The 24,106-nt window shown below is 47.5% G+C and overlaps 1 protein-coding gene across 2 annotated transcripts in view; it reads right to left on the reverse strand.

Annotated features, from left to right (window-relative positions):
* The window catches only part of AGBL1 (AGBL carboxypeptidase 1), a 441,440-nt gene extending 432,526 nt beyond the window's left edge, over positions 1–8,914 (reverse strand). For both annotated transcript variants that reach the window (XM_077317361.1, XM_077317360.1), the window contains exon 1: positions 8,537–8,914. In XM_077317361.1, coding sequence (XP_077173476.1) covers positions 8,537–8,587 — 51 coding nt within the window. In that variant the 5' untranslated portion in view covers positions 8,588–8,914. The remainder of the gene's footprint in view (positions 1–8,536) is intronic.
* Between the last annotated feature and the right edge of the window lie 15,192 nt (positions 8,915–24,106).

Consider the following 24,106-nt stretch of genomic DNA (forward strand, 5'->3'; position numbering starts at 1 on the left):
ATTTATTGACTAGAGACAAAGCCCATTGCACCCAGAGAAACAACAGGTGCTAGGATACACACCTGAACCGTGGCCTTCCTACATGGCAAAAGCTCCAACGCACCCCTGGACTCTTGAGGCCCCACTTCTAAGCCCCAAGGAACAAACACCAAGGACTCCAGACTACGTTGCTGGCCTTGCACAGGAAGTGACATAATCACTCCTGTGACTTCCAGGTAATGCTCTGGTACTTAGACAAAAAAGCTCTGTAGCTTCTACTGTGCAGTTTTTGCCCAAATACCAGAGTGTCACTCAGAAGTCACTAACACAATGATGGCACTTCCTGGGTCAGACTTTCTTAACCAGGCTTTCGTGGAAGGGTTTCCTGAATGGATGGGAGTTCATTAATTTTTTAGACATATTTTTTTAAAAATTGTTAAACCATCAAGAGATATGGTCATGGCGACCTGCCACCCTCTCCCAAAATAGCCAAAGATGGGCCTGGAGAGGGTGGGAAGGGGAGGGTTCCTGGGCGGGTGTGTCCACAGCAACACTTCCCAACCATGTTCTTCATGCTCGTGCCGCTTCTGGGGTTGATCAAAGCCTGAGGAATGTTTCAGGGGGTTCTCAGTGGTAAAAAAGTTGAGAAAGGCTGTCCTGGGTGATGCCAGCAAGATGGCCTAGGCCTTCCTCCTTCTATGGGTAAGTCCCCTGCTGCCAGCTGATCAGCAGAACCTGACTGCACCCCTGCTGCCAGGTGTGTGTGTGTCTGGCAACTCTGTATGCAAACAATCAAGCTTGGCTGTGTGAGGATACTGCAAATAAAGGCAATTGAAGACAGCCTATGAGAAGCTCCTTAAGCAGAAGCAGCTTGACCATGCTCGACTACAATGTCAACATTCAAAATGGGGAGGGTGGACTTAATTCTACACACAGTGCAATGCGTGTAGAGCAGGGGTAGTCAAACTGCGGCCCTCCAGATGTCCATGGACTACAATTCCCAGGAGCCCCAGGAAAGGACATCTTACTGAGCCCCTGGCCCCGGCCCACTCCTTCCAATGTTTTAGGCCCCCAGGAGGGTGGGAAGCCCTTCAGAAAGTCTTCCAGAGATGTCTCCCAGTTTGCTACTGCCATCTGCAGGCCAAGGGATCAGTGGGGCAAGGTTGCAGAGACTCATGAGGGGGGCATTCAGAAGTCCTATTGTGCTCCTCAAGAAGTCCATGGAAACATGACCACTTCTGAATTTTGGAACTGTGCTCAGAAGAGTTAATTTTCAGTGGGGGGAGGGGGGCAGTTCTGTCTCTCTTGCCCAGTTGCAAACGGAGGGACCTGGTATTGGCCCCTCACCCGTTTCAACTCTGCTGTGCTAAATGACCCTGCATCCCAGCTCTCCATCCCGGTCAAATATTAAATACAATTGTCTGTCACCTGTCAAATATAGTCAACTGTCTCCATTGCCAATTATCCTCGGATGTCAAGCACAGATGGCAAAGACTATCAGGGGACGATTTGTCATTACAATCCACATCCGAGACGGCTCAAGAGCAACTGTTTCCTAACTTGATGGCATGGAGAAGGTCCACAGATTCCTTGCACTCCTCTCCCGTGCTAGAGCCGGAGCGCTGCTGGCATGCAGGATGGCTTTTGCACCATGGCGAGGACGGGAGACTTGTGGGGCTGCCCCACCTCCCCGGTTCTAAATGTGGACAGGTGCGCATAGCCTCTCTGTGAGGCGAGATCTTCCCATCCATCAGGCAAAGAATTGTTTCATCTGCTTGCCAGCCGAGAAGAATGCAGACCCAGAGGGTGGGTTTTGGCATGCTCCCTCGGCTTCCTACGTGCCTTGTTGCCACCCTAGGCAAAAATGCAGACTAGAAATGCCACGGTCGTGCCTCCTCCCTGTAGCCCTCCCCCCTTGCATCATGAGTGAAGAAGTTGCAGGTGGAAAAGGCAGGTAGAACAATGCGTCCCTCACCTTGGCTTACCAAATTCAAGCTGGATTATAGAGTTCTCACAGAATTACATCTGGGGCTGCCAAAGCTGTGATAGGCAACCAGTGGGGGGTGGGGATGGGGGGGGGGCCTAACATTGTGCACACCACTAGGTCACTTCTGGGGACATCCCAGGCATGATATAGGGTAGGTCTAGGGCTCGCCAGAAACTCTATGGTTTTACCACACAGTTTAAGATGATTCCTAGAGCTACTCAAAGTCACATTTGGGGTTTCCCTGTAAATGATCTAGTGGTCCACAAGCCACAGGGACCAGTTTCCCTGGAGGAAAGAGCAGCGTTGGAAGGGAGGGCTCTACAATACCTATGGGCTCCATGGCCCCACCGGCCCTCCCTCCTTCCCCCCCCCCGAAATGCCACCCTTCCCAAGCCCCTCTCCCATCTCTTTCCAATCTACAGTTGGCACCTTGACCTTCACTCTAATCCCCAGTTAGGATTTGAGGCAGGGTACTGGGCTAGATCCTTTGCAAGGGTCCCCCCCCCCCATTTGTGGCCTTGTTTCCACTTGCAAGGAGGGAAGAGAGTAATGACCGTCAGCTGAGAAAACTGGGCAGAAGCTACAATTACCTCCCCATCCTCCCTCCTCTGTTGCCCGCCAAGCCTTGAACCTTTTCAGTCCTGCCAACCCAGCCAGCTGCCAGCACCGCCGATTGGACTGGGCCATCACCCCCGGCTTTTTGGCCAAGGGATAATTGAGCCGGGTGCTTCACTCCCCTTGATGCCTTTCCGCCTTTGATGTGCATCCCTTTGAAGTTGTCTGGGTTGCCGGATTCCGTGTCCACAGCTTGAAGATTAAAGTCGCCGTGTGGAGCTCATGACAAAGCAGGGGGTGAATCGCCCTGTCACCCGCTGGCAAAGGAAGCTGCTTACTCGCTGTAGTCAGAGAGGACCCGGTCCAGCTAAAGGCCCAGCTAAGACAGCCCATCCCAGTCAGTCATTTCTTGAATGTGCCATGTGGATTTGCAGATGAGAGAGGGAGGCCGAATGACAAAATGAAGAGCTAGGGTTCAGACTAATATACTCCCTCTTTGTGTGTGCATGTGCGCATTTTAGAGGGGCATTCAAATGCACAACCTCCACCTTGAATCCTGCACTACGCCAGGAATCCACTAGATCAGGGGTAGTCAAACTACGGCATTTGCTGGCAGGGGCTCATGGGAATTGTAGTCCATGGACATCTGGAGGGCCGCAGTTTGACTACCCCTGCACTAGATTCTACTAACTGGCTCTTAATTGACTTTACGTGAAATCATGGCTTTGGTTAAGTGGTGGTTAGCCTGTACAAGTGGAATCCAGCTGATATACCAACAGCCAAATTCTGGTTTTGCCTTGACCAATGCTTTGGTTTTAAAATCATTGCTTTGTAGCCAGGCAGGGCAAATGTAGGGACAGCAGAATGAAGCCAAGACGTCACCATTCACACACATATTTACCAAATCAATAGTAAACCAGTAGTCAATATGGTCCATTTCTTTCAATACATAGTTGGCTATTTTCTGGAAATCCCCCTAAATCTAATCAAATGTGAAGAGAGTACAAAATTCCCCAGAGCTTAGCTGAGATGCAACTTGTTTGGCCACAAAGTTAGTTTCATGCTCTGTGATGGTTAGATGTGTAACTGTCCCATTGTGAATCCTAGTGGTCCAGGGCTTCATCGGTGCCAAATTCCAGCTCTCTAATCATTGAGCAATATACTTTAGGGCCCCCGCTTGCATTTAAGCTGGAGGTCCTGTCCTATGGGTGTGCCCATCTGCAGTCGCAAGGTAGCATCAATGTCCCACCACTCTCATGTGCATTCCGAATTGAACGGAGCTATCACAGTCCCAAAATGGAGCTCTTCCACCAGGCCAGGCTGCGGAAGATCTTGGGTCCCTCCTTAGAATGTTCCAGAACATCAAGGGCCAGATGTATGAACCCTTCTGATGGCTTGTAGAGGGGGGGGAGAGGGGGCTATTCTGGGCTGGTAAACTGGGAGGGGGATTGTAGCTAGTGTTTGTGCTGCCTAAGGGATGTATTGTTGTTTTATTGGGGGGGGAGGGGGTATTGTAAACCAGCACAAGCCAGCCGAGTCCGGGAGTGGCGGTCAAGAATAAATCAATAATAATAATAAATACATTTTAGCCCTTTTAGGAGATGTCCGTAGACATAATCAACAACCAGAGGTTGTGGCTTTGGAAAACACACCTTCCATTTCTAAGGACTGGTCCAACATCCAGGGTGCACAATTTGGCACTGTCATGTACCACAGGGGTAGTCAGCCTGTGGTCCTCCAGATGTCTATGGACTACAATTCCCAGCGAATGCTGGCAGGGCCTCATGGGAATTGTAGTCCATGGACATCTGGAGGACCACAGGTTGACTTCCCCTGATGTACCACACAATGAGCACTCATAAGATGTCTGGAACTAAGCGCAGACCCCCACTGGGAAGTCATAGGACAATTATCTAGCCAAGGTGAGTTCTGGCTTTGCTATTTTTTTCTTTTCGAAACACTTTTTAAAATTCTCTAGGCCTGCAACAAACGGACAGGCAGCGGAGAGATCTAAATCTTAAACTGTTTCAATGCAGGAAAAGCCAGGTGTGTATACTTTAGGTCGTGGTGTGGAGCTACACTTTTTAATTTTTGTTTTTTTTTAAAGCAGCATTTTAAAAGAGAAAAACACTGCATTTCAAACCATCGAGGAAACTTTTTACACTTGCCTGTTTGGTATAGTGGCCAGAGGGCTGGACTCAGATCTGGGAGATCCAGGTTTGAACTCCCCCTCTGCCATGAAGAAGGTGACCTTGGGCCAGTCACAGCTCTCAGGCTAGCCTACTTCACAGGGTTGTTACAGGGATAAAAGGGAGAAGGGAAGAGTGATGTAAGCGGGCTTTGAGTCTCCATCAATGCGAATAAATGAAATGCATCAACAGACCTTGCGGTAAACCATTCTGGATCAGGACTAGCCTCCTGTGGAATGCAGGGAAGAAGAAGCAGAAGGAGGAAGAAAAGGCACATCAGCTCAAGGGGAGCATTCTGGGCAAAATAGGCTAATTTGAGGCCGGGGAAGTATTCACCTTTCAGGATGATACACAAAACCTTGATGGGAGAGCAAAACCTTTCGCTTTGACCTGCGCTTCGTGGCCCAGAGGTGAATCCTGAAAGCAAGGGAAACTGGGACAATTTAGAGATCCAGTCCAAAGTGGCACGTCTGCCATAATATGGCCTCTCTCCAAACTTACACTTTGAAGCTCTTAAATCTCCCCCCTCCCCTTCTCCTGTTACCGCAACATGTCACTTTAATTGCCTCCCTCTGCCTTTGAAGAGAGCCCTTGCTTAATTGCACCAAGGAAAGAAACTTTTGCAGGAATTAAATTGGTTCCCTTTCTGTTTCAAGTTTTCTAATGGGTGATTCGCGGGCTGGGGTGGATGTTGCCTTTGTTGCCCAAATGGATTTAGTGAATGTTAAAATTTGGGTGAATGGCTGTAAGGGCACTCGAACACCTTCGGTCAGCCAACATTTCGCCGCAAAGTAGCCTGGGATGCAGGGCAGGATCCTTTCCCAGAAGCAATGTGCTACCCACAGGAGGCTGACTAGTCCTTAGCAGACCTCTGTACACAACTTGGCAAGTTGCATCTCCTTTGGAGGACACAGAATTTCTTTTCAGATGTGACAAGGAACCCACACACAGGTATACATTGGTTTGTAAGACAGGGAAAATGCAAGTTCACTTCACAAACAAAACTGGAGGATCAGTCCCCTGGACCAGGGGTAGTCAACCTGTGGTCCTCCAGATGTCCATGGACTACAATTCCCATGGAATTGTAGTCCATGGACATCTGGAGGACCACAGGTTGATTACCCCTGCCCTGGACCATTGTGGGGTTTGGATCATGCCTTTAGCTGCAGAGGCCCAGAATGTAACATGAGAATTATTCAAAGAACGTATCAAGAAAAAAAGAATCAAGGGTACAGTTTCTATATGCGTCCACAATAACGTGCAAGCAAGGCTAGACGATGTAAGTCGCTAAAAACAGCAGCCTGAGGGACACAGAGAAACCTCCCACAGGAGTGGAGTGAAACCAGATGGGAGCAAGTCAGGACCCAACAAAAACAAAGGTGCTTACGGGGGGAGCACAAAGATACTCATTCCGGGGAGCACAAGGGTGCTCATTGGGGGGAGCTGTTGCAGGAAATAATAAAGCTTGGCCATACTGTTTTGGTGGGCAAACATGATGGGCAAGCTTCCAGTTTGGAGCCCAGCATCTCTGAGCTGAGCAAATATTTGCCATCGGTTTGTGTTTTTGACCATCAGTCCTTGCCATTCCGCTGCAGCTGATGGGCATGTGCAAGCCACCCCCCCTCCCTTTCAGAAATGACTCCAGAAAACAAATATGGGCTGGATCTGATTGGGTTTTCAGGATGCACCCCTTCCAAATACTACAGCATCGCTTTTGGAGTTTATGAAAAAGAAACTGTCAGGATGCATGCATGGAATTCCCCACCAACACAGCAAACTTTAGGCATTTGCCGTTATTTTGCCTGCAACAAAATATCTCAGGCCCAGGAATAGCCTCTATAGATATAATTAAATGTCCTTGCGACTCCTCTTGTCTCTCTTTCTCCTATCCTTCATCTCATCACTCCTCCTTTTAAATAGAGAAAGCATTCCACCTGGCTCAGTGGAGCAGTGTGGACAAACTAGGAGGGATTGGTGTCACTCCGGTGCCATACCCCTTCCAACGCAAACCAGTTTGAAAAGAACATTGTTTGAGGTGAATCCAAGACTGCTGCATCAACATCACGGTGTCACTTTCAGGTTTGAGACAGAAGTGGCATTACTGCACCCATGTGATGCCCTTTGTCATGCTTCCCCGCACACACTTGTCTCCCTGTGTTGCCAGTGCTGGGTGGGCCACATGCCACATGCAGACGGGCAAGGCAGGAAAATAGCATCATAGAATAGAGTGGGAAGGGGCAGAGAGGTCATCTAGTCCCACCCCCTGCTCAATGCAGGATCAGCCTCAAGCATCCAGGAGAAGGATCTGCCCAGCCGCTGCTTGAAGACTGCCAGTGAGGGGGAGCTTCCCACCTCCTCAGGCAACCCATTCCAATGCTGAACTACTCTGACTGTGAAAAAAATTGTCCTGTTATCTAGGTGGTACTATTTAAAACCCTTACTGGGGATCCTGTCCTCTGCTGTCAACAGAAACCTTTCCCTGCCCTTCTCTAAGCGACAACTTTTCAAATACATAAAGAGAACAATCATGTTCCCTCTCAACTTCCTCTTCTCCAGGTTGAATACTCCCAAGTTCCTCAGCCTTTCCTCACAGGGCTTGGTCTCCTGGCCCCAGATCATCCTCATCACTAGGGAAGAGAGGAGATCCAGTTAGATTGGCCTGGCCAGTACTGGGTATACTCCCACTCTAGGCCTCAATCCCCTGCCCTCAAGAAATCAAGCCGTGGGGGGGGGGATTTAAATAAAAAATAAAATAATGCCCCCTAATAGGGATGCTCCCATAATCTCCCCTATCTCTATGGCCTTTACCACAGAGAAGGGGAAATTCCCTGAGTGTGACCTGGAAATGCCATCACACCCTGCCCCAAACTCCCTCCTCCCCAGGTACCACCCCAAAGCCATTCAGTCATTATTATTTTGGTGCTTCAACTTCACCTACCGGTGATTTGATACCTGCGGTCACCGTATACGTTGAGTTTTTTTTTTTAAGAATGTGATAAATTCAGTATATGGGAGGAGCCTTCTGTCCAAGCCCCCTTTAAAGCCAGCTCGGCTTGTAGCCATCATCACATCAATTTAACAGGATGCTTAAATAAATAAAGACACAATGCCCTGAAGCAAACTCTTAATGGTGCATTCCTACACAGAGTTGCACTCTACTAAGGCTTCTGGAATCTGCTCAGCATTGATCAGTAAAGCTTGCTCCAAGCTGTAAAAGAAATAAACACCACCACCACCCTCCCCCCAAGAACTAGAGTTGAACCATTAAGAGAAAATAAAAATCCACCAGTCATCACAATTTAAATAGAAATTCCAAGCATTCAAAGAACTTTGCACATGATATCTCCGCAGATTTTACAGCAACCCTGCGGGGTAGGTGATGGTTATTATCCCCATAATGCAGACCAAGTGTGAGAGAGAAGAAGAGCAACCCTAAGCGGGTGTCAGGAACAAAATTCCATTTGACTCCACGGGGCTTTGTCCCCGAAAGGTGTCCTTCGGATTGCACCCAATGGCTCGCTTGCATCTGCTTAGTGCAGGCGTATGATTAGAATCGGGGTCCATGTTTTTAATTAACGATGCCAATTAAGGCATTTTGATTTGAGTAGATTTGAATCATGGACTTGGTTTTGCAGACTTTCCCTTTGTCTGGCCCGAGTGGCCACAGCACCCTGATCAGCTGCTATTTTGATCGTTATCTTTATCATTATTTTGCAACCCAAAGGCGAAGCAGGACTCATCTTGAGAAAGAGAGAGAGAGAAAGCTTGCTCCAAGCCAGCCAACCAGCCAGCGGGGGAGTCTTCCTCTAGTTGAAAGCCCTCTTACCTGAAGAGTAGTGAGAAGGACCTGCAAGCCACTAGCTTCGCCCTCGGCCATGGTGCTATGCCCACACAAATCCCTCTCTAAGATGCAAACCACCGCGAGGGTTGCCAAGCCAAGCTGCTTTGCTGCTGTTCCTGTCCCGTTTCGGAAAGAGAGAAGCTAGACCCCGGCTCACAATCAAAGCAGTGCAACTCTAGACCTCTGTGCAAGAGATAGATATACACAGACGCGCACACACACACACACCCTGGCCCAGGTCTCCCGGCCCCTTGGTGCTCCCCGACTGCGACGGAGAGATTAATTCCTAAATAAAGAATCCAAGGGATTAAGCAAAGCCCTCTGCAAAAGATCTGGGTGCATGGTGCGCGGCCAGAGGCGTGCAGGGTGGGTAGCGAGGGCAGCGTGAGGGAAAGCAGCCACTAACCCTCTGGCCGGGCAAGCCCAGGGGAGGAGGGTGATCCGCAGGCCTGGCCGCCTGACAGACATTCTCAGCTGACCGGCTGATCAGTTCCAGAGAAAGCCCTCAGAGGCCAATGCGCTCGGCCTGCTTCGGCCTTAGTGAAACTGGAGACTCCGTGTGGGGAGAGGCGGCCTTTGGCACCAGCCCAGGCCAGCCAGGGAGCATTGGTGAAGGAAACGTCATGCTAGATGCTGCTTGTTAACCCTCTTCTGTCCACCCACTAGGAAAACCCGCTGCAAGCCGCTCCAACTAAATAATTTGCTCAGCAGCAGGCCAGTTTCTAGAGCTTGCTGCAAGTCTGAGCACTGACTGGGGTTGCCAACTCAGGGTGGAGAAAGCCCTGGAGATTTGGTGAGGGAGAGGGCAGGGTTTAGGGAGGGACATCAGTACAAGGACAGTCCAAGAGACAGTCTACTCCCTGAGGCAGCCATTTTCTCCAGGTGAAGATCAAAGAAACAATCAACTCAAATGGTGTAACGAGGAAGTCTTTTAATGAATAATGTGTCTTATCTCCAGTTCTGTCCTGAGTCAAGCCAAAATGGGATCCGGATAGTGATCTCCCGCTTTCAAGACCACCAGTTTTCTTCAGTGGCTTGGCCCTTTTCTCTCTCTCTCTTCTAAATCAAATGAATATTTTAGCTTCCACCATTATTCTCGAAGCTCAAAGTTCCCTTATAGTATAAAGTGGACAAAGGCTCAGTTCTTATTCAGAGGATCCCGTCTCCAGATCCCGAATATCAATCAAGCCATTGGCCACTTTTCAGAGAAAAGGAACAAGTCACTGAGGAATGGTGGGAGATCAATATCCCGATCTCATTTTGGCTTGACAGTTTGACCAGCCTTCATTCCAGGTTTTCTCCAGGAGACCTTGGTGTAGTCTGCACGGGACTTTTTACCCAGTCCAAGTTTGAATGAATCCCTTCTGTCTACACTGAATTCCATTTCCATTTTTATTTTTGGTGCTTTAAAATCCCCCTCTGCAACATGCATGACTGATCTGGAATGACCCTGTCTTTCCCCCACAATATCCAGAAGTGGATATAACCCTCGATATTTGAACATTGCTATCAGTAAGTGTGCAGATTTCTGCTTTTTGCAGATTAACTTCCTTCTCCATGTCTTATAGCAAAGCAGTCTTCCCTGATTGGCCAGGGCATGAGTTCAAAGTCTTCCTTATTCCCAGTTGCAAGGCTTGTCTTAAAGTGAGTGCACTCCAGAAGCCCTAATTTCTCTCAGCAGAGATTTGCCTCTTGGATCTATTCCCCCCCCCTCCTCTGCTATCTCCAATCCTCTCCCCCTCTCCATCCATTCCCGTCCCCCCCCATCGGAGCTTCCCCAATCAAGTGCAGAACACTTTCTCTTTCAATTGGGGGTTTAGAAGAAGACTCGAGTTCAAATCAATCTGAATTCAGCAGGAATCACAATGGGACAAACAAAGTCTCCGGAGATCACTTATCATTCCCAGGTCCCACCTAGAAATTGGCAGCAACTGCACCTCACACGTATTAGAAAGTAAGTCTCCTTTAATTCAGTGAGATTCAGTGATGAGTATGCATACTGAGCATGGTGACACAGGTCTCCTTGACAAATTTTTAATCAAAGGGCAATTTTGATAGCAAAGTGAGATAGGATTTTCTCAGAAAGAAAAAGAAAATACATAAAATCATTTTGGTAAGCAAAGCTTCTGGAACAAACGCCAGCTGGGGATTTCTCATGCTTTCCATGCCGCCTTTAAGAGCAACACAGTTGATAACATCCTTTATGTCCTGCAGGGTATTTCTTCCCACCTTTCTTCTCTGCTTTGTTCTCCAACCCTTTGTTCTGAGAATACTCAAGCGACTAGCTTCCCAGTCAGGATATGTAAGAACTGCCGATCAATGCTAATTCCCACCCCCACCTGTTATTACTCCAGAAAATTAGGCCTGACAAATCAACTTCGAGGGATTACAGACTGTTTTAAAATACTCCAAATTAAAGCTAATCCTATATAAAGAATACAAGCTAGAACTTCCTCGGGGCAGGGGTCTGTCTCTTCCATTCTAGTTTACTCTGGGGCTTTGTAAACATGCACAATAAATAGATCTTCTATCATTGTACTGCAGCTATCTGCTACTTAGTGAGGGCCTCTTCATCCTAGGGAGAAGAGTTGCCAATGGCAAGGGGAGGAGAACAAGGGTAAAGTGCTGTGCCTTAGAAGCTCACAGGCTCAGTTTCCACCATCTTCAAAGGTCTCAATTGGCCTGTGTTTTGAAATATCATTGCCATCTTATTCTATACTAGAAACAAAGCCCATTGTATCTACAATACAACAGGTGCTAGGCCTCCCCTCCCCCCAAAAAGGCCCACAAAGTGAGACTTTTAAGGGTTGGGGAGATTGCTGGGGGAGAGCCCGTTCCCCCCGCCACCCCCAGAAGGGCCACCAAAACCTCCACAGGCATCAGCAGGCCTTTTAAGGAGGGAAGAGCTAGGGGCAGACCACTTCCCCATGCCACCCCAGAAGGCCTGCGGAGGACTTGGCAGGCCATTTCAGGGTGGGGGGAGCACTGGGGGGGCAGTCTGCTCCCCCCCTGCCCCCAGAACGCCCACCAAAGCCTTTGCAGGCCTCAGCAGGCCTTTTTGGGATGGGAGGGAAGAGCTGGGGGGCAGGCCGCTCTCCCCTGCCACCCTCTGAAGGCCTGCAGAGGCCTCAGTAGGCCTTTTCGCGATGGGGGGAATCATAGAATCATAGAGTTGGAAGGGGCCATACAGGCCATCTAGTCCACCCCCCTGCTCAACGCAGGATCAGCCCTAAGCATCCTAAAGCATCCAAGAAAACTGTGTATCCAACCTTTGCTTGAAGACTGCCAGTGAGGGGGAGCTCACCACCTCCTTAGGCAGCCTATTCCACTGCTGAACTACTCTGACTGTGAATTTTTTTTTCCTGATATCTAGCCTATATCGTTGTACTTGAAGTTTAAACCCATTACTGCGTGTCCTCTCCTCTGCAGCCAGCAGAAACAGCATCCTGCCCTCCTCCAGGTGACAACCTTTCAAATACTTAAAGACTCATGTCCCCTCTCAACCTCCTTTTCTCCAGGCTGAACATTCCCAAGTCCCTCAACCTATCTTCATAGGGCTTGGTCCCTTGGCCCCAGATCATCTTTGTCGCTCTCCTCTGTACCCTTTCAATTTTATCTACGTCCTTCTTGAAGTGAGGCCTCCAGAACTGCACACAGTACTCCAGGTGTGGTCTGACCAGTGCCGTATACAATGGGACTATGACATCTTGTGATTTTGATGTGATGCCCCTGTTGATACAGCCCAAGATGGCATTTGCCTTTTTTACCGCTGCATCACACTGCCTGCTCATGTTTAGTTTACAATCCACAAGAACCCCAAGGTCTCGTTCACACACAGTGTTACCTAGAAGTGTATCCCCCACCCTGTAGGCATGCTTTTCATTTTTCTGACCCAGATGCAGAACTTTACATTTATCTTTATTAAATTGCATCTTGTTCTCATTTGCCCATTTTTCCATTGTGTTCAGATCTCGTTGAACTCTGTCTCTATCTTCCGGAGTATTTGCCAGTCCTCCCAATTTGGTGTCATCTGCAAACTTGATGAGTAGTCCCTCCACCCCCTCATCTAGATCATTAATAAATATGTTAAAAAGTACCGGGCCGAGCACCGAACCCTGAGGTACCCCGCTACTCACCTCTCTCCAGTCTGATGAAACACCATTGACAACAACTCTTTGAGTGCGGTTCTCTAGCCAATTCCCTATCCACCTGACTATCTGAAAATGCTGTGGGGGACTCTGCTCCTCCCACACTATCCCGGCAGCCCTGCCAAAGCCTGGCAAGACCACAGGTGGAGCAGTTTGCGGCAGCTGGAGCACCAGCAGGAGTGATGCATTTGATTTTTCCTACCTAAATGCAGAACTTTACATTTTTCAATATTAAAATTCATTTTATTAATTTTAGCCCAATTTTCCAGCCTGCTAAGATCATCCTGTATTCTGATTCTGTCTTCTGGTATGTTTGCTACTCCTCCATATTTAGTATCATCTGCAAATTTAATAAGCACCCCCTCTATTCTTTCTTTCAAATCATTTATGAATATGTTGAACAAAACAGGACCCAGGACAGTTCCCTGGGGCACTCCACTCGTCAGTTCTCTCCAATAAGATGTTGAACCATTTACAAGCACCCTTTGGGTGTGATCTGTCAACCAGTTCTCAATCCACCTAATATGATCCAGTACCTTATCAAAAGCCTTACTGAAATCAAGGTAAACAATGCCCACAACATTTCCAAGATCCAGCAAGATAGTAACTTTCTCAAAAAAAGAGAGATAAGGTTAGTTTGACATGAATTGTTCTTGAGAAAGCCATGCTAACTCTTAGTAATGTCAGCCATCTGCTCTAGCTGCTCAAGGACCGACTGATGATTTGTTCTAAAATTTTGCCAGCTTATAGACATCAAATTACTACATACAAAAGAAGGCTAGTCAAATGGAAATATCCAAAATAGAAAAATGTCACGAGCTGGCTATCAAAAAAGTACTGTTTTTATTTATGATTGTACCAATTTGTTGGAAGAAATGAATAAATTCAGTTGTTAATATTCAATGGATATCTGTGATGCCACAGTTATAGGCATGAAAACATAAATCAAACCAAAACGGGTTTCAGATACACTACATTTTTCTCAACACCCCATTGTCAATGATTCCGTCTTCCTCAGTGGCTTTATTTTTAAATGAGTCGTGTCTCAATATCATCAAGTATTTCATATACTTGTCAGCAGGCCGGAGGAGGTGGCATCTGCCCATGTTTTGCCTACACTCATTTTTGCACAGCAATAAATCTGGGACCAGTTTCAGGCCCCCAAAGGATGTATTTTGTGTGTTTCTCTCTGTTGGCCCAGAAAATTTTCCCCTTGCAAACTCCCCCCCCCCCGCAAATGTGTCTTGTTCTGCCCTCTCTGTTGTTGTTGTTGTTGTTGTTATTGTGGTTTTTGCGTGTCTCCAGTGTTTTTGATCCTAGTACTATTTGTTGGATGCCTCATGCTATTGAATCCTGTTATCTTACACTCTGCAAACCACCTGGAGTCTCAGCGAGAAAGACAATCTATAAAGTAAATAAATATAAACAAGAATAAGGAGAGGGTTTCCACATGGCTACGATTTGAGGAGGGCAAACTATCTATTCATTTCCTTCTTTAATGCCCCGTCTTTCTCTCCCATGGGGATTCAAAGCGGCTTACATTGTTCTGCTCCATTTCATAGCATCCTCACAGCAACCCTGTGAGGTACGTTAGGCTGAGAGTGCTCTCAGCTCCTTTGCCAAACAGGGTTGCCCTCTCTTGGCCAAGGAGCTCTCCCACAGCTCTCCCCCTCCTACCAACCAGGCAGAATAAAAAAAGACCCCCCCCCCTCAAAATCACTTATTCTGTGTATCCTAGACAAATCTAAGTCAGAGAAACTAAACTAACAGCCAATGGTTTTCCAGGGTCGGTTCCTGGTATTAGGAAGAGAAGGGATTTTATGTAATAACCAACGAACAATGTTCTGGAGCAAGCGGGAGAAAAGAAAGCAGGAGGGAAACGTATTTTATACGGAAAACGTATTTTATAACCCCCGCCGTCACCCCCAACACGCAGTACGCTGCAGCGATTAATCCGCTGATGGAAAATGACTTTGGAGCTAATTAAAGGCAGTTTAAAGAAGCTGTTTTCCCTCTGCTGCCACCCTGGTTTTGTTCTGTTTCTAGCGATAATTGTACCTGTCAAGAAAGCTGGGTGAAACTATCCATTTCGAAGACATGTATTTTTTCGAAAGAGCACAGAAGCGGAGTAGGCCAAAAAGCCTTGCAAGGAGCGATTTACAGAGCCAAAACCGCCACATTTACTAGTCATTTTAATTTCACTGTGTGAATCTAGAGACGTCTCCGTTCTAGACACAATACTCCGTTTGATACAGCCCAAAATCCCATTTGCCTTTTTAGCCACCGAGTCACACTGCTGACTCATGTTCAATGTGTGATCTACTAAGACTCCTAGATCCTTTTCACATATACTTGGTGTAGTGGTTAAGAGTACGGACTTCTAATCTGGCGAGCTGGGTTTGATTTCCTGCTCCCCTACATGTAGTCAGCTGGGTGACCTTGGGTTTGTCACAGACCTTATACAGCACGTTTGGAAAAAGAACTGTTGGTTCTTATATGCCACTTTTCTCTACCTGAAGGAGTCTCAAAGAGGCTTACAGTCACCTTCCCATTCCTCTCCCCACAACAGACACCTGTGAGGTGGGTGAGGCTGAGAGAGCCCTGATATTACTGAAGAAGAAGAAGAAGAAGAAGAAGAAGAAGAAGAAGAAGAAGAAGAAGAAGATCCAACTGCTGCCAACATCTCTGAATGCCTTCCTGTAGCTAAAAACAGAGAAAGGACACAACAAGAGAAAGGCTGAGCATGAGCCACAGTTCTCTGGTGATGCAGACACTTGGAAAGGGTCATTCACTGGGGGAAATGTTCACAACTGGCCTCCTCCCCACCTGCCATCCAAAGTGGTACAGTCCTCACTGCTGCCTCAGGATTCTACCACTTCCTTCTGCAGCTTGGACAGCTCAGATGTCACTCTTTAGATTTTGTGCTGGGAAATGTACCCATTGCCCTCCCCAGAGCGACCTACGAGGTCTCCCTGCCCAGCGGATTTGGCAGATGCTCAAGCCTCCCGATTACGGGGGTTGCAAAATTTGATCCTTTCAAGTGCTCTATCTAATTATGCCACATGAAAGCGTCTCCTGGGAAGATTCTGAAATTGTGCACCCCCCCCTACAAAGACCAACTCAGGAAATATCTAAACACTGAGCATTGCTCTCCAGAAGCAACACAGCTCCCAAGCTGCGTGCACAAAATGAACTATTCGATGTCCTTCACAACATGCAGCATTCTTCTGATGTGCCCATCTGAACCAGGCTCCCCAGCAGGTTTATACCTTGGAGCCATGGCAGGTGCCTGTTTATGTCATTTTTGTCATTGTAAAAAGTTGGTAAAGCCAGCTTGGTATAGTGGGTAGGATTGTGGACTTCTAATCTGGCGAGGTTTGATTCCCCATTCTTCCACATGCAGCCACCTGGGAGACCTTGGGCTAACCACAGCACTGATAAAGCTCTTCTGAGCAGTCCTGTCAGAGCTCTCTCTCAGCCTCTCCTACCTCACAGGGTGTCTGTTGTGGGGAGAGGAAAGGGAAGGTGATCAGAAGCCACCTTGACCGTTTATGCACTGGGAACTTCACTGCACCACCTCCCGTGCAGGAGCACAGATCGGGGGTGGATGAGGTACACCGGGCCAAATGCTCCCTCATGTGGGTGCAGGAAGAGGTGGGGCAACCTGCTATGACTAAAACTCTAGTCTGCAGCCCGGCATGAAACCTCCAGTGCATAAACGGTCCTTGAGACTCCTTCTGGTGGAGAAAAGCGGCATAGAAGAACCAACTCTTCTTCTTCTGGATGACCTTGGGCTCACCACAACTCTGCTAAAGCTGTTCTGACCAAGCAGTAATAAAACAGGGCTCTCTCAGCCTCACCCACCTCACAGGGTGTCTGTTGTGGGGAGAGGAAAGGGAAGGCGACTGTAAGCTGCTTTGAAACTCCTTTGGGTAGAGAAAAGTGGCATATAAGAACCACATCTTCTTCTTCTTTAGTAATATCAGGGCTCTCTCAGCCTCCCCTCCCTCACAGGGTGTCTATTGTGGGGAGAGGAAAGGAAGGCGACTGTAAGCCGCTTTGAGCTTCAAGTAGAGAAAAGTGGCATATAAAATCCAACTCTTCTTCATCCATGGGAGGTTTGCCACCTACCAGTCATGGGACTGGACATCGAAATCTACAACGTATCGACACAGCACAACTTCTGTTTTTTTTTCCAAAGCATCCACAGTTCTACCAAACAGGCCTTGCAACAGATTGGCTCTTTACTCTTCTACAATGTATATATGTATATATATATAGCAAAGCCCTTGAGAATGACAAAGAAAACATGGGCATGTATAAATAGCACTCCAGATGTACACCACAGGCCTTTGTGCAAATCAGGGAGTGGGAATGAAAGCGGGGCGAATGGGACCCATCATCCCTTTACGACAACATTCCCTTTTATGAACCCATTTTTGTCAGCTCTCTCTGCAGTCAGATTCAGGTATTGATCGTCCTAGTATTGTTAACTCGTAACCAGACCATATTTGAAGGCATAAAGGTTTTAAGAGGGATCATAAAGAAAAGACAGATGGCTTCGGCACTCACTTCTCACAAGGGGGGGGGGGGGAGAGGAAGCATCAATCTCACCAGATTTGAGGGTGGGGGGTTATGCACGTTGAAATGAATTCCCAGGCATGTCATTTTTGGAGGACGTCTCTAACCTGCAGAGATGGCGGGAGGAACAGATCTGGGAAGTTACAGAAGGACGAAGCCTCGTCTTCCTTTGTGCTAGAGCCATGCCTGCCGAAGTCCATGAAGCAGCATTAATTTACACTTTCATTCAAACAAGATTTCTAAAAAAAAGTTGTAGCACAAGGAAGGAGTCGGGGGGGGGGAGGGGTCATCCTACCCAATCTTGCCCGCTATGGGGGAAAAAAACAGGGGACCCTGGAGGTCCCTTCCAACTCCATGTTTCTACACTTCTATGATCACTACTGATTAGCAGACCATAAAGATCAGTTCTCCTGGATAATAGGACAAATTCAGAAGACAAACTCCATGTTATGCCATAGATTTTAGGTGAAACGTCTTCCCGACTCTCCCCTCTCCAGGCACCATTCTCAAATCTCCAGGAATTTCCCTGGTCAGAGCTGATGACCCCACATCCATTTTGGCCACCCCAACGAGGTCCCTTATCTGTTCTGCATTCTTCAGGAGTACTCGGCCCCATCTCCCCCCCTCTCGGCCCATTATTTTAAGAAGGGGGGAGCCAACATGACCACATGTGGCCATATCATGATCATTATTTAACAGATTTAAAAAAATATATTATAAAATTAATTCACTCCCACCCATTCAGGAAACCCTTCCAGGGCTGTCAAGAAACCCCAGGGTGAAGAAAGCAACCAGCAGAACAACAGAAAAACTCCCTTAATTGCTGGCATCATTTTCTTTGAGCGGCTTTAGAACCAAAAGGCAGAATATACATATTGGCAACTTAAAGGATGTCTCACTTTGCAGCCGTGCCAATGGAACCACACTCACAGATTCAGACCTCGGTGGGTCTCAAAGGTAGTAATGGAGCCCATTGTTAGAGAGACAGTCTTGAAGAAATATCCTGGCCACACTATTTCGACCTTTCTAGTTTATTGTCAGCACCTGGAAGTGCGCATCCCCCCCCCCTCCCTCCAACAACAGAGCATTGGTCTCTCGTGCATTTGTATAGACATACTGCAGCTCAGTTTGGACTACAAATAACAATTCATCTCTGGGGGGGAAAGTTAAATTATTTCTTTAAAATAGCTTTTAAGCAGTTCTTTAAACTAGGTAGTACTTGGCAATGGAAGCATTCTCAAAAGGAAGAAAAGCCCTACTAGCAGGATTGTAAAAATACATATATTTCTGTTACCTGTAAAGTAATTGTAACAGCATAGTGCAGGGGGTGGAACTAGATGACCCTGGAGGTCCCTTCCAACTCTATGATTTGATTATTTTACAAGAGTGGTGTTAAGTAGTGAAATCATGCAGGGGTCCCAATGATTTGAGGCAGGCTTATCAATATTGCAAATAAACAAATAAATATGAAACATTCATGAAATGGCCTTCTACTAAGGTAGCTGGAAGGTACCTCCAGGGTCATCTAGTCCAACCCCCTGCGCAATGCAGGAACTCACAACTACCTGCCCATGCACAGTGACCCCAATTTCATACCCAAGTGATCCCTCCATCAAAAATCTCCAGAATCCAGCCTGGGCTGCAGGACATTCACCTAACATTTCACTGTGGTGATCAGCAATTCCCTGGGTATGCAAGGAAGGGCCACAAGAGACTGGCACATCCCTTCCTTCCCACCCACTTAACATCTGCCTAAGTCAACAGAATCAGCATTTCTTTCAGATGACTATCTAGCCTTTGCTTTAAAATTCCAAGAAAGGAGAACCCATCAACTCCCAAGGAAGCCTGTTCCACTGAGGAACTGGTCTGTCTGCCAGGAACTTCTTCCGGATGTTTAGCCAAAAATTCCTTGATTTAATTTCAACCCATTGGTTCTGGTCCGATCTTCTGGGACAACTACTCTGCTTCATCCTCTATATTAGCGATCCCCAACCTGTGGGCTGCAGACCACATGTGGTCCGTCGACTAATTGGAGGTGGACCCCGAAGGACACCCTCTCCCCCCTGGCCCTTTACTTCATCCCCCCCAGCCCTTTACAACACACTTCGGGTGTCATTGTCTCCCATCTCGTTGCAGAGAAACAAGCTCAGGGTTCCCATTGATTTGTCATTGTCATGAGTTAAAATTTCCATGAAAATAAAATGTTCCTTATGTTCATTGTTGTGGCGTGTCTGTCTCTTATTTTGAAGGGATGTTTAAACATTACCATAGCGATCAGAGAGCGTTAGGGCATTGGTTGAGAGTAGAGGAGTAAACTACCCCCCACCAGGCCTCAGTAAAAGGCGCTGAGTGGTCCCTGGTGAGTGGTCCCTGGTGATAAAAAGGTTGGGGACCACTGCTCTCTATGACAGCCCTTCAAGCATTTGAAGATGGCTATCATATCACCTCTTAGCAGTCTTCTCTCCAGGCTAAGCTCCAGCTTCAGACCAAGTTCCCTCAACCATTCCTGATACGACTTGGTCTCCAAACCCCTCACCATCATTTTAGCCCTCCTCTAGACACGCTCCAGTCTGTCATCGAGTACTGTTTACTCAAACTGGCAACAGCTCTCCAATAAATGCCAAGGATCTCCATTTAACTGGAACTGCTCAACCTGGGACCTCCTGCATACAAAGCAGATGCTCTATCATTGAACCATGGCCCCTTCCTTTCTGCCAGTCTAAACCAGGGTACCATATGCCTGCCATCTGCCTTTTCAGAACCATGAAAATACATGTAAATATCACACCCAGGTGCCTCTAGGCTTCCTCCCCACCAACTGGAAAGGGAAATGGCTGAGTTGCAAGTTATTACAATACTCAAAACAACGGAATCCCCAGGACCCAACAGGGATATTGGTTTCTTATCTCACTATATGCTAATCTCATTCAGCCCTTATATCTGAGCCTCTGGGGAGGGTGGTATATAAATATAATAAATAAATAAATAAATCCCCTATTAATTTTATTTCATTTAGGACAATGGGTTTGTATAGTGGATTATAACATAACTAGTAAAAAAGCCCATTGTATATTCTAAATACAATGGGCGCTAGGAGGCTGGGGCAGAGTAAAAGATTCCTTACTTACAGAGAGGCTTGAGCGGCGGTGGAGGCGGCGGCGGCGAAGGCGGAGGCGGGGGTTTGAGCGGCCCCCCAAGGCTCTCCGAAGGCTCCCCCCAAGGCTCTCACCCGCCCCCCAAGGCTCTCCGAAGCCTTCTCTCAGCCGGTGGAGCGGCTTCGCGAGGCCGCTCCGGCAGCCGGGAGAAGGCGGCGCGGCCGCCCGCTGACCTGTGGCTGTGCAGGTGAAGCAGGCAATGGTGTGCAGGTGAAGCAGGCAATGGGGAGCCGCCTGCTTCGGGTGGGATGGACACTTCGAGGGGCCAATCAGGAGCCGCTTTGCGGCTCCTGATTGGCCCCTCCGAGTTTTTATCCCGGACCGGTCCCGCCCTAACTCCTCCCCACTACCCCTTACTCTTTTATTCAGTCCGTGGCGCCCGCGGCGCCACGGGCTGTGTACAGATAATTGGTAATATATAAAAGGGGAGATTAGGATCTAATTCTCAGGACAGCAGACCTAACTCAGCATGGCCTGTCAAACCTCCATGCTTCAGTGGAGACCACTGGGGCTAAGAACAGGTCTCTTTTAATTGATCTTCAACTGGGAATGCATCTGCCATTAATTGCTAATCTTAACATTGTATTCCCTCTGCTATGTTTTTCGAACTGGAGTTGAAACCAAAGGACTGAAAACCTGCTGTTTACTAATTCACTGGTAATTTACTCTCTCCTGATCTATGCAGGATGGTGATTCCCATTTCATTGTCTGAGGAAGTGTGCCTGCACACAAAAGCTCACACCTCAAAAAAACCTTGTTGGTCTTAAAGGTGTCCCTGGACTCAAACTTTGTTCTGCCACTTCAGTTCCGATCAGCACTGCGATCCACCCAAATCTTTCCTCCCCACTATCAAACTTTAGACTACAAGTCCCTTAGGACCACCTCTTTTTCCTTGTGTTTTGCCTGAGAACTTGCTGGTGCAATGTTTATTATTGTTTGGGGTGGGCAAACTGCCGCTGCAAGATCTGTTTAAAGGATGCGACAGACAGATTGCTTCCTTGGCGGGCTTGTTTATTTGCTCAGGAGTCCCTGAGGTTGTTTCAGAGGGCAGCAACTGTCGTCCTAGATCAACAGCTGTTGTGTACCTGCTGAAAGAATTCCGGAGCATTTCAGCTTGGTTTGAAGCAGAGCCACTGTGAAAGGAAGATGCAACAACACACCTGTCCTTAGGAAAAATACTGCTGCCCTCTGCTGGATATAACCAAAAGTATTTTTCCCCCATTCTGGGATTCCGTACTTGACCTGTGCTGTCGTCATGCAGAAGCAGCAATTAGCCCCGCAACCAGACATGCAGTGAGGCAAGCCAATTCCCTGGTGAGGAAACTATAATGCAGCCAACTGGATGACCTTGGGCACAGATCTGTCAGAGCTGATTCACAGTTCTCTCAGCCCCACTTACCTCACAGGGCGTCTGTTGTGGGGCAAGGAAGGGAAGGTGGTTATAAGCCACTTTGAGGCTCCTTCATGCCGTGAAAAGCAGGGGATACAACCAATTTGTCTTCTTTTTAAAAGAAAAAGATATATTTATGCCAAAGATGCTAAATAATCAGCATACAAATATTTCAAATGGAATTTAAGGGCTTCTTAGAAATGCTAAGGGGAGTGATAGGGATGAACAGTTGTCTGCACAGGCACAGGTTCAGGTGTGCATATAACGGATCCTGTGCAAGCTAGAGCAGACTCAGAGAAATTTCTGGCTGATTCTCCCCTACCTGCCCTCCAAGTTTGGTGAGGATTTGATTTATAGGGTCTGAGGTACGGGCCCCCAAAGAAGCTGCCCCCCCCCCAGGCAGCACTTTCCTGGGGGCATCTTTTTGGGGGGAGGGAGCTGTAACCCAGACCCCATAAATCCAACCTTCACCAAACTTGGAGAGCAGGTAGGGGAGAACCAGCCAGATTTCCCCTGCAAAACTGGTGTCTCTACCACTCCAGGGACAGTTCTACCAGTTCATAGAGCACCTAAAGGTTTGTAATGGTTGACAGTTCGCAAATCAGGCATGCTATGAATCTATGAACCAAACAGCCTTTTCTTGGTTTGTGCCCATCCTTGTGAAGGATGGCCAGCAACCAGTGTTAAGCTCTGGAAACCTTGTGGAGGATCAATCAACATGTCAATTATCAATAATGTTGTGTACTTTGTTAAGCAAACTGGAGTCTCATATTGTCTCCTTAGAACGCTCACCTTTCAATATTTTTTCTCCCATTAATTTGTAAATACTTTTTCCAGGAAAGATTTCTCTCTTTTAAACCTCAAAGCACCATGAGTCTGTATCTGTGCCTCATCCACAAAGGTAATTAATAACTGCATACATTTAAAAAATGTTCTGTTACTCTCCAGCTCTATCACTCTCGAGGAACACAGAACCAAGCCAAGACCAAACACCCCAACAATTATACTCCACTGAGGTTCCTCACGGCACCAAATCCTGCCCATTCCCAGCTCCACCCTCAAAGTCTCTAACCCAGAGCTGGCAACCATATGGAGACAAGTCAGCAGGGCAGTCTCTCCCTGATAATACTCTAGAAACTCAGCTGCTGTCAAATGCCAGAAAGAAAAAGATTCAAACCATAGATTTGTCACCGAATCACACCCAATCACTCTGAAGTGGGAGCACACTCTGTGGTTGGACTCTTTTCTTGGGTTCCCACTGCCTTCTATTACCACTGCGAAAGCATTAATCCCCCCCCCCCCCACTCTGCCAGCTGAATTAGACCGTTTCACTCTTGGCTGGAAGCATGATGGAGCCTGAAATGGGATGGGAGGCGGGGCTGCGGCTTGCTAGCCCGAGTTGCGCAGTAAACCCTGATTGAATGTGGTGCGTGTTTTATTAATGCCACAACGTTTATTGTGTATTTTAAGTCACCATTGATTTTTATTAAAATAGACGTTTTTATGACCAGTGCTAAATAAATTGGCATGTTGCTAAGTCCCCCCCCCCCCAGCTCCCCTGGTTGCAAACTCTACTTAATTTTCTGGAAGTGATTGTGGAAGCTGAAGCCAGAACTTTCTATTTCTGTGGGACTCAGCACTTGTCAGGGTAAGTCCCGAAAAGACGGTCACGAGGCAGGCGCAAAGATGCGGAAATCATTCCTGGAAAGGATGGTTACCTGATTCCTTCACAATGGGAATCACGCCAGTGTTGAGATTACCCCCCTGAGACTCTAACAAGACTCATGACTGTAAAATCAGATTTCTTTATTAGGCAGTATTTGAGCAGCAACATTTGCCCTTTTGCTTGAACGGAGGAATGGGTCCTCCGTTCAGATCCTATATTGCTTTTGGAGTATCAGCTCACTTTTGAACAGTACAACAAACATTGCAAGGTGGTACCCACCACAGAAGCTAGGGATCAATCAAACAGCATCACATTTATAGTCTGACGAAGGGTGCTACCGGACTCTGATTCTATTGTGCTACTTCAGACCAGCACGGCGACCCATTTGAATCCAGCATCAGACTTGACAGCCAGGAATAAGGCATCATTAGCAGCCATTTTTCACTGGGATGCCTAGGTTTTGCATAAGAGGAGGAAGCTAGGACCCATACGCTGCTGAGTGTTGCTTGCCATGCAGTTATCAACATCATAGGGCCTGGAATGCCAGAGAGCTGCTACCTGTCTGAGCAAACAGTATTATCCTCCAGAAACCAAATTATCCGATTCTCTTTAAGG

This window comes from Paroedura picta, chromosome 18, assembly GCF_049243985.1.
Source record: "Paroedura picta isolate Pp20150507F chromosome 18, Ppicta_v3.0, whole genome shotgun sequence".
In the NCBI taxonomy this organism is placed as follows: Eukaryota; Metazoa; Chordata; class Lepidosauria; order Squamata; family Gekkonidae; genus Paroedura; species Paroedura picta.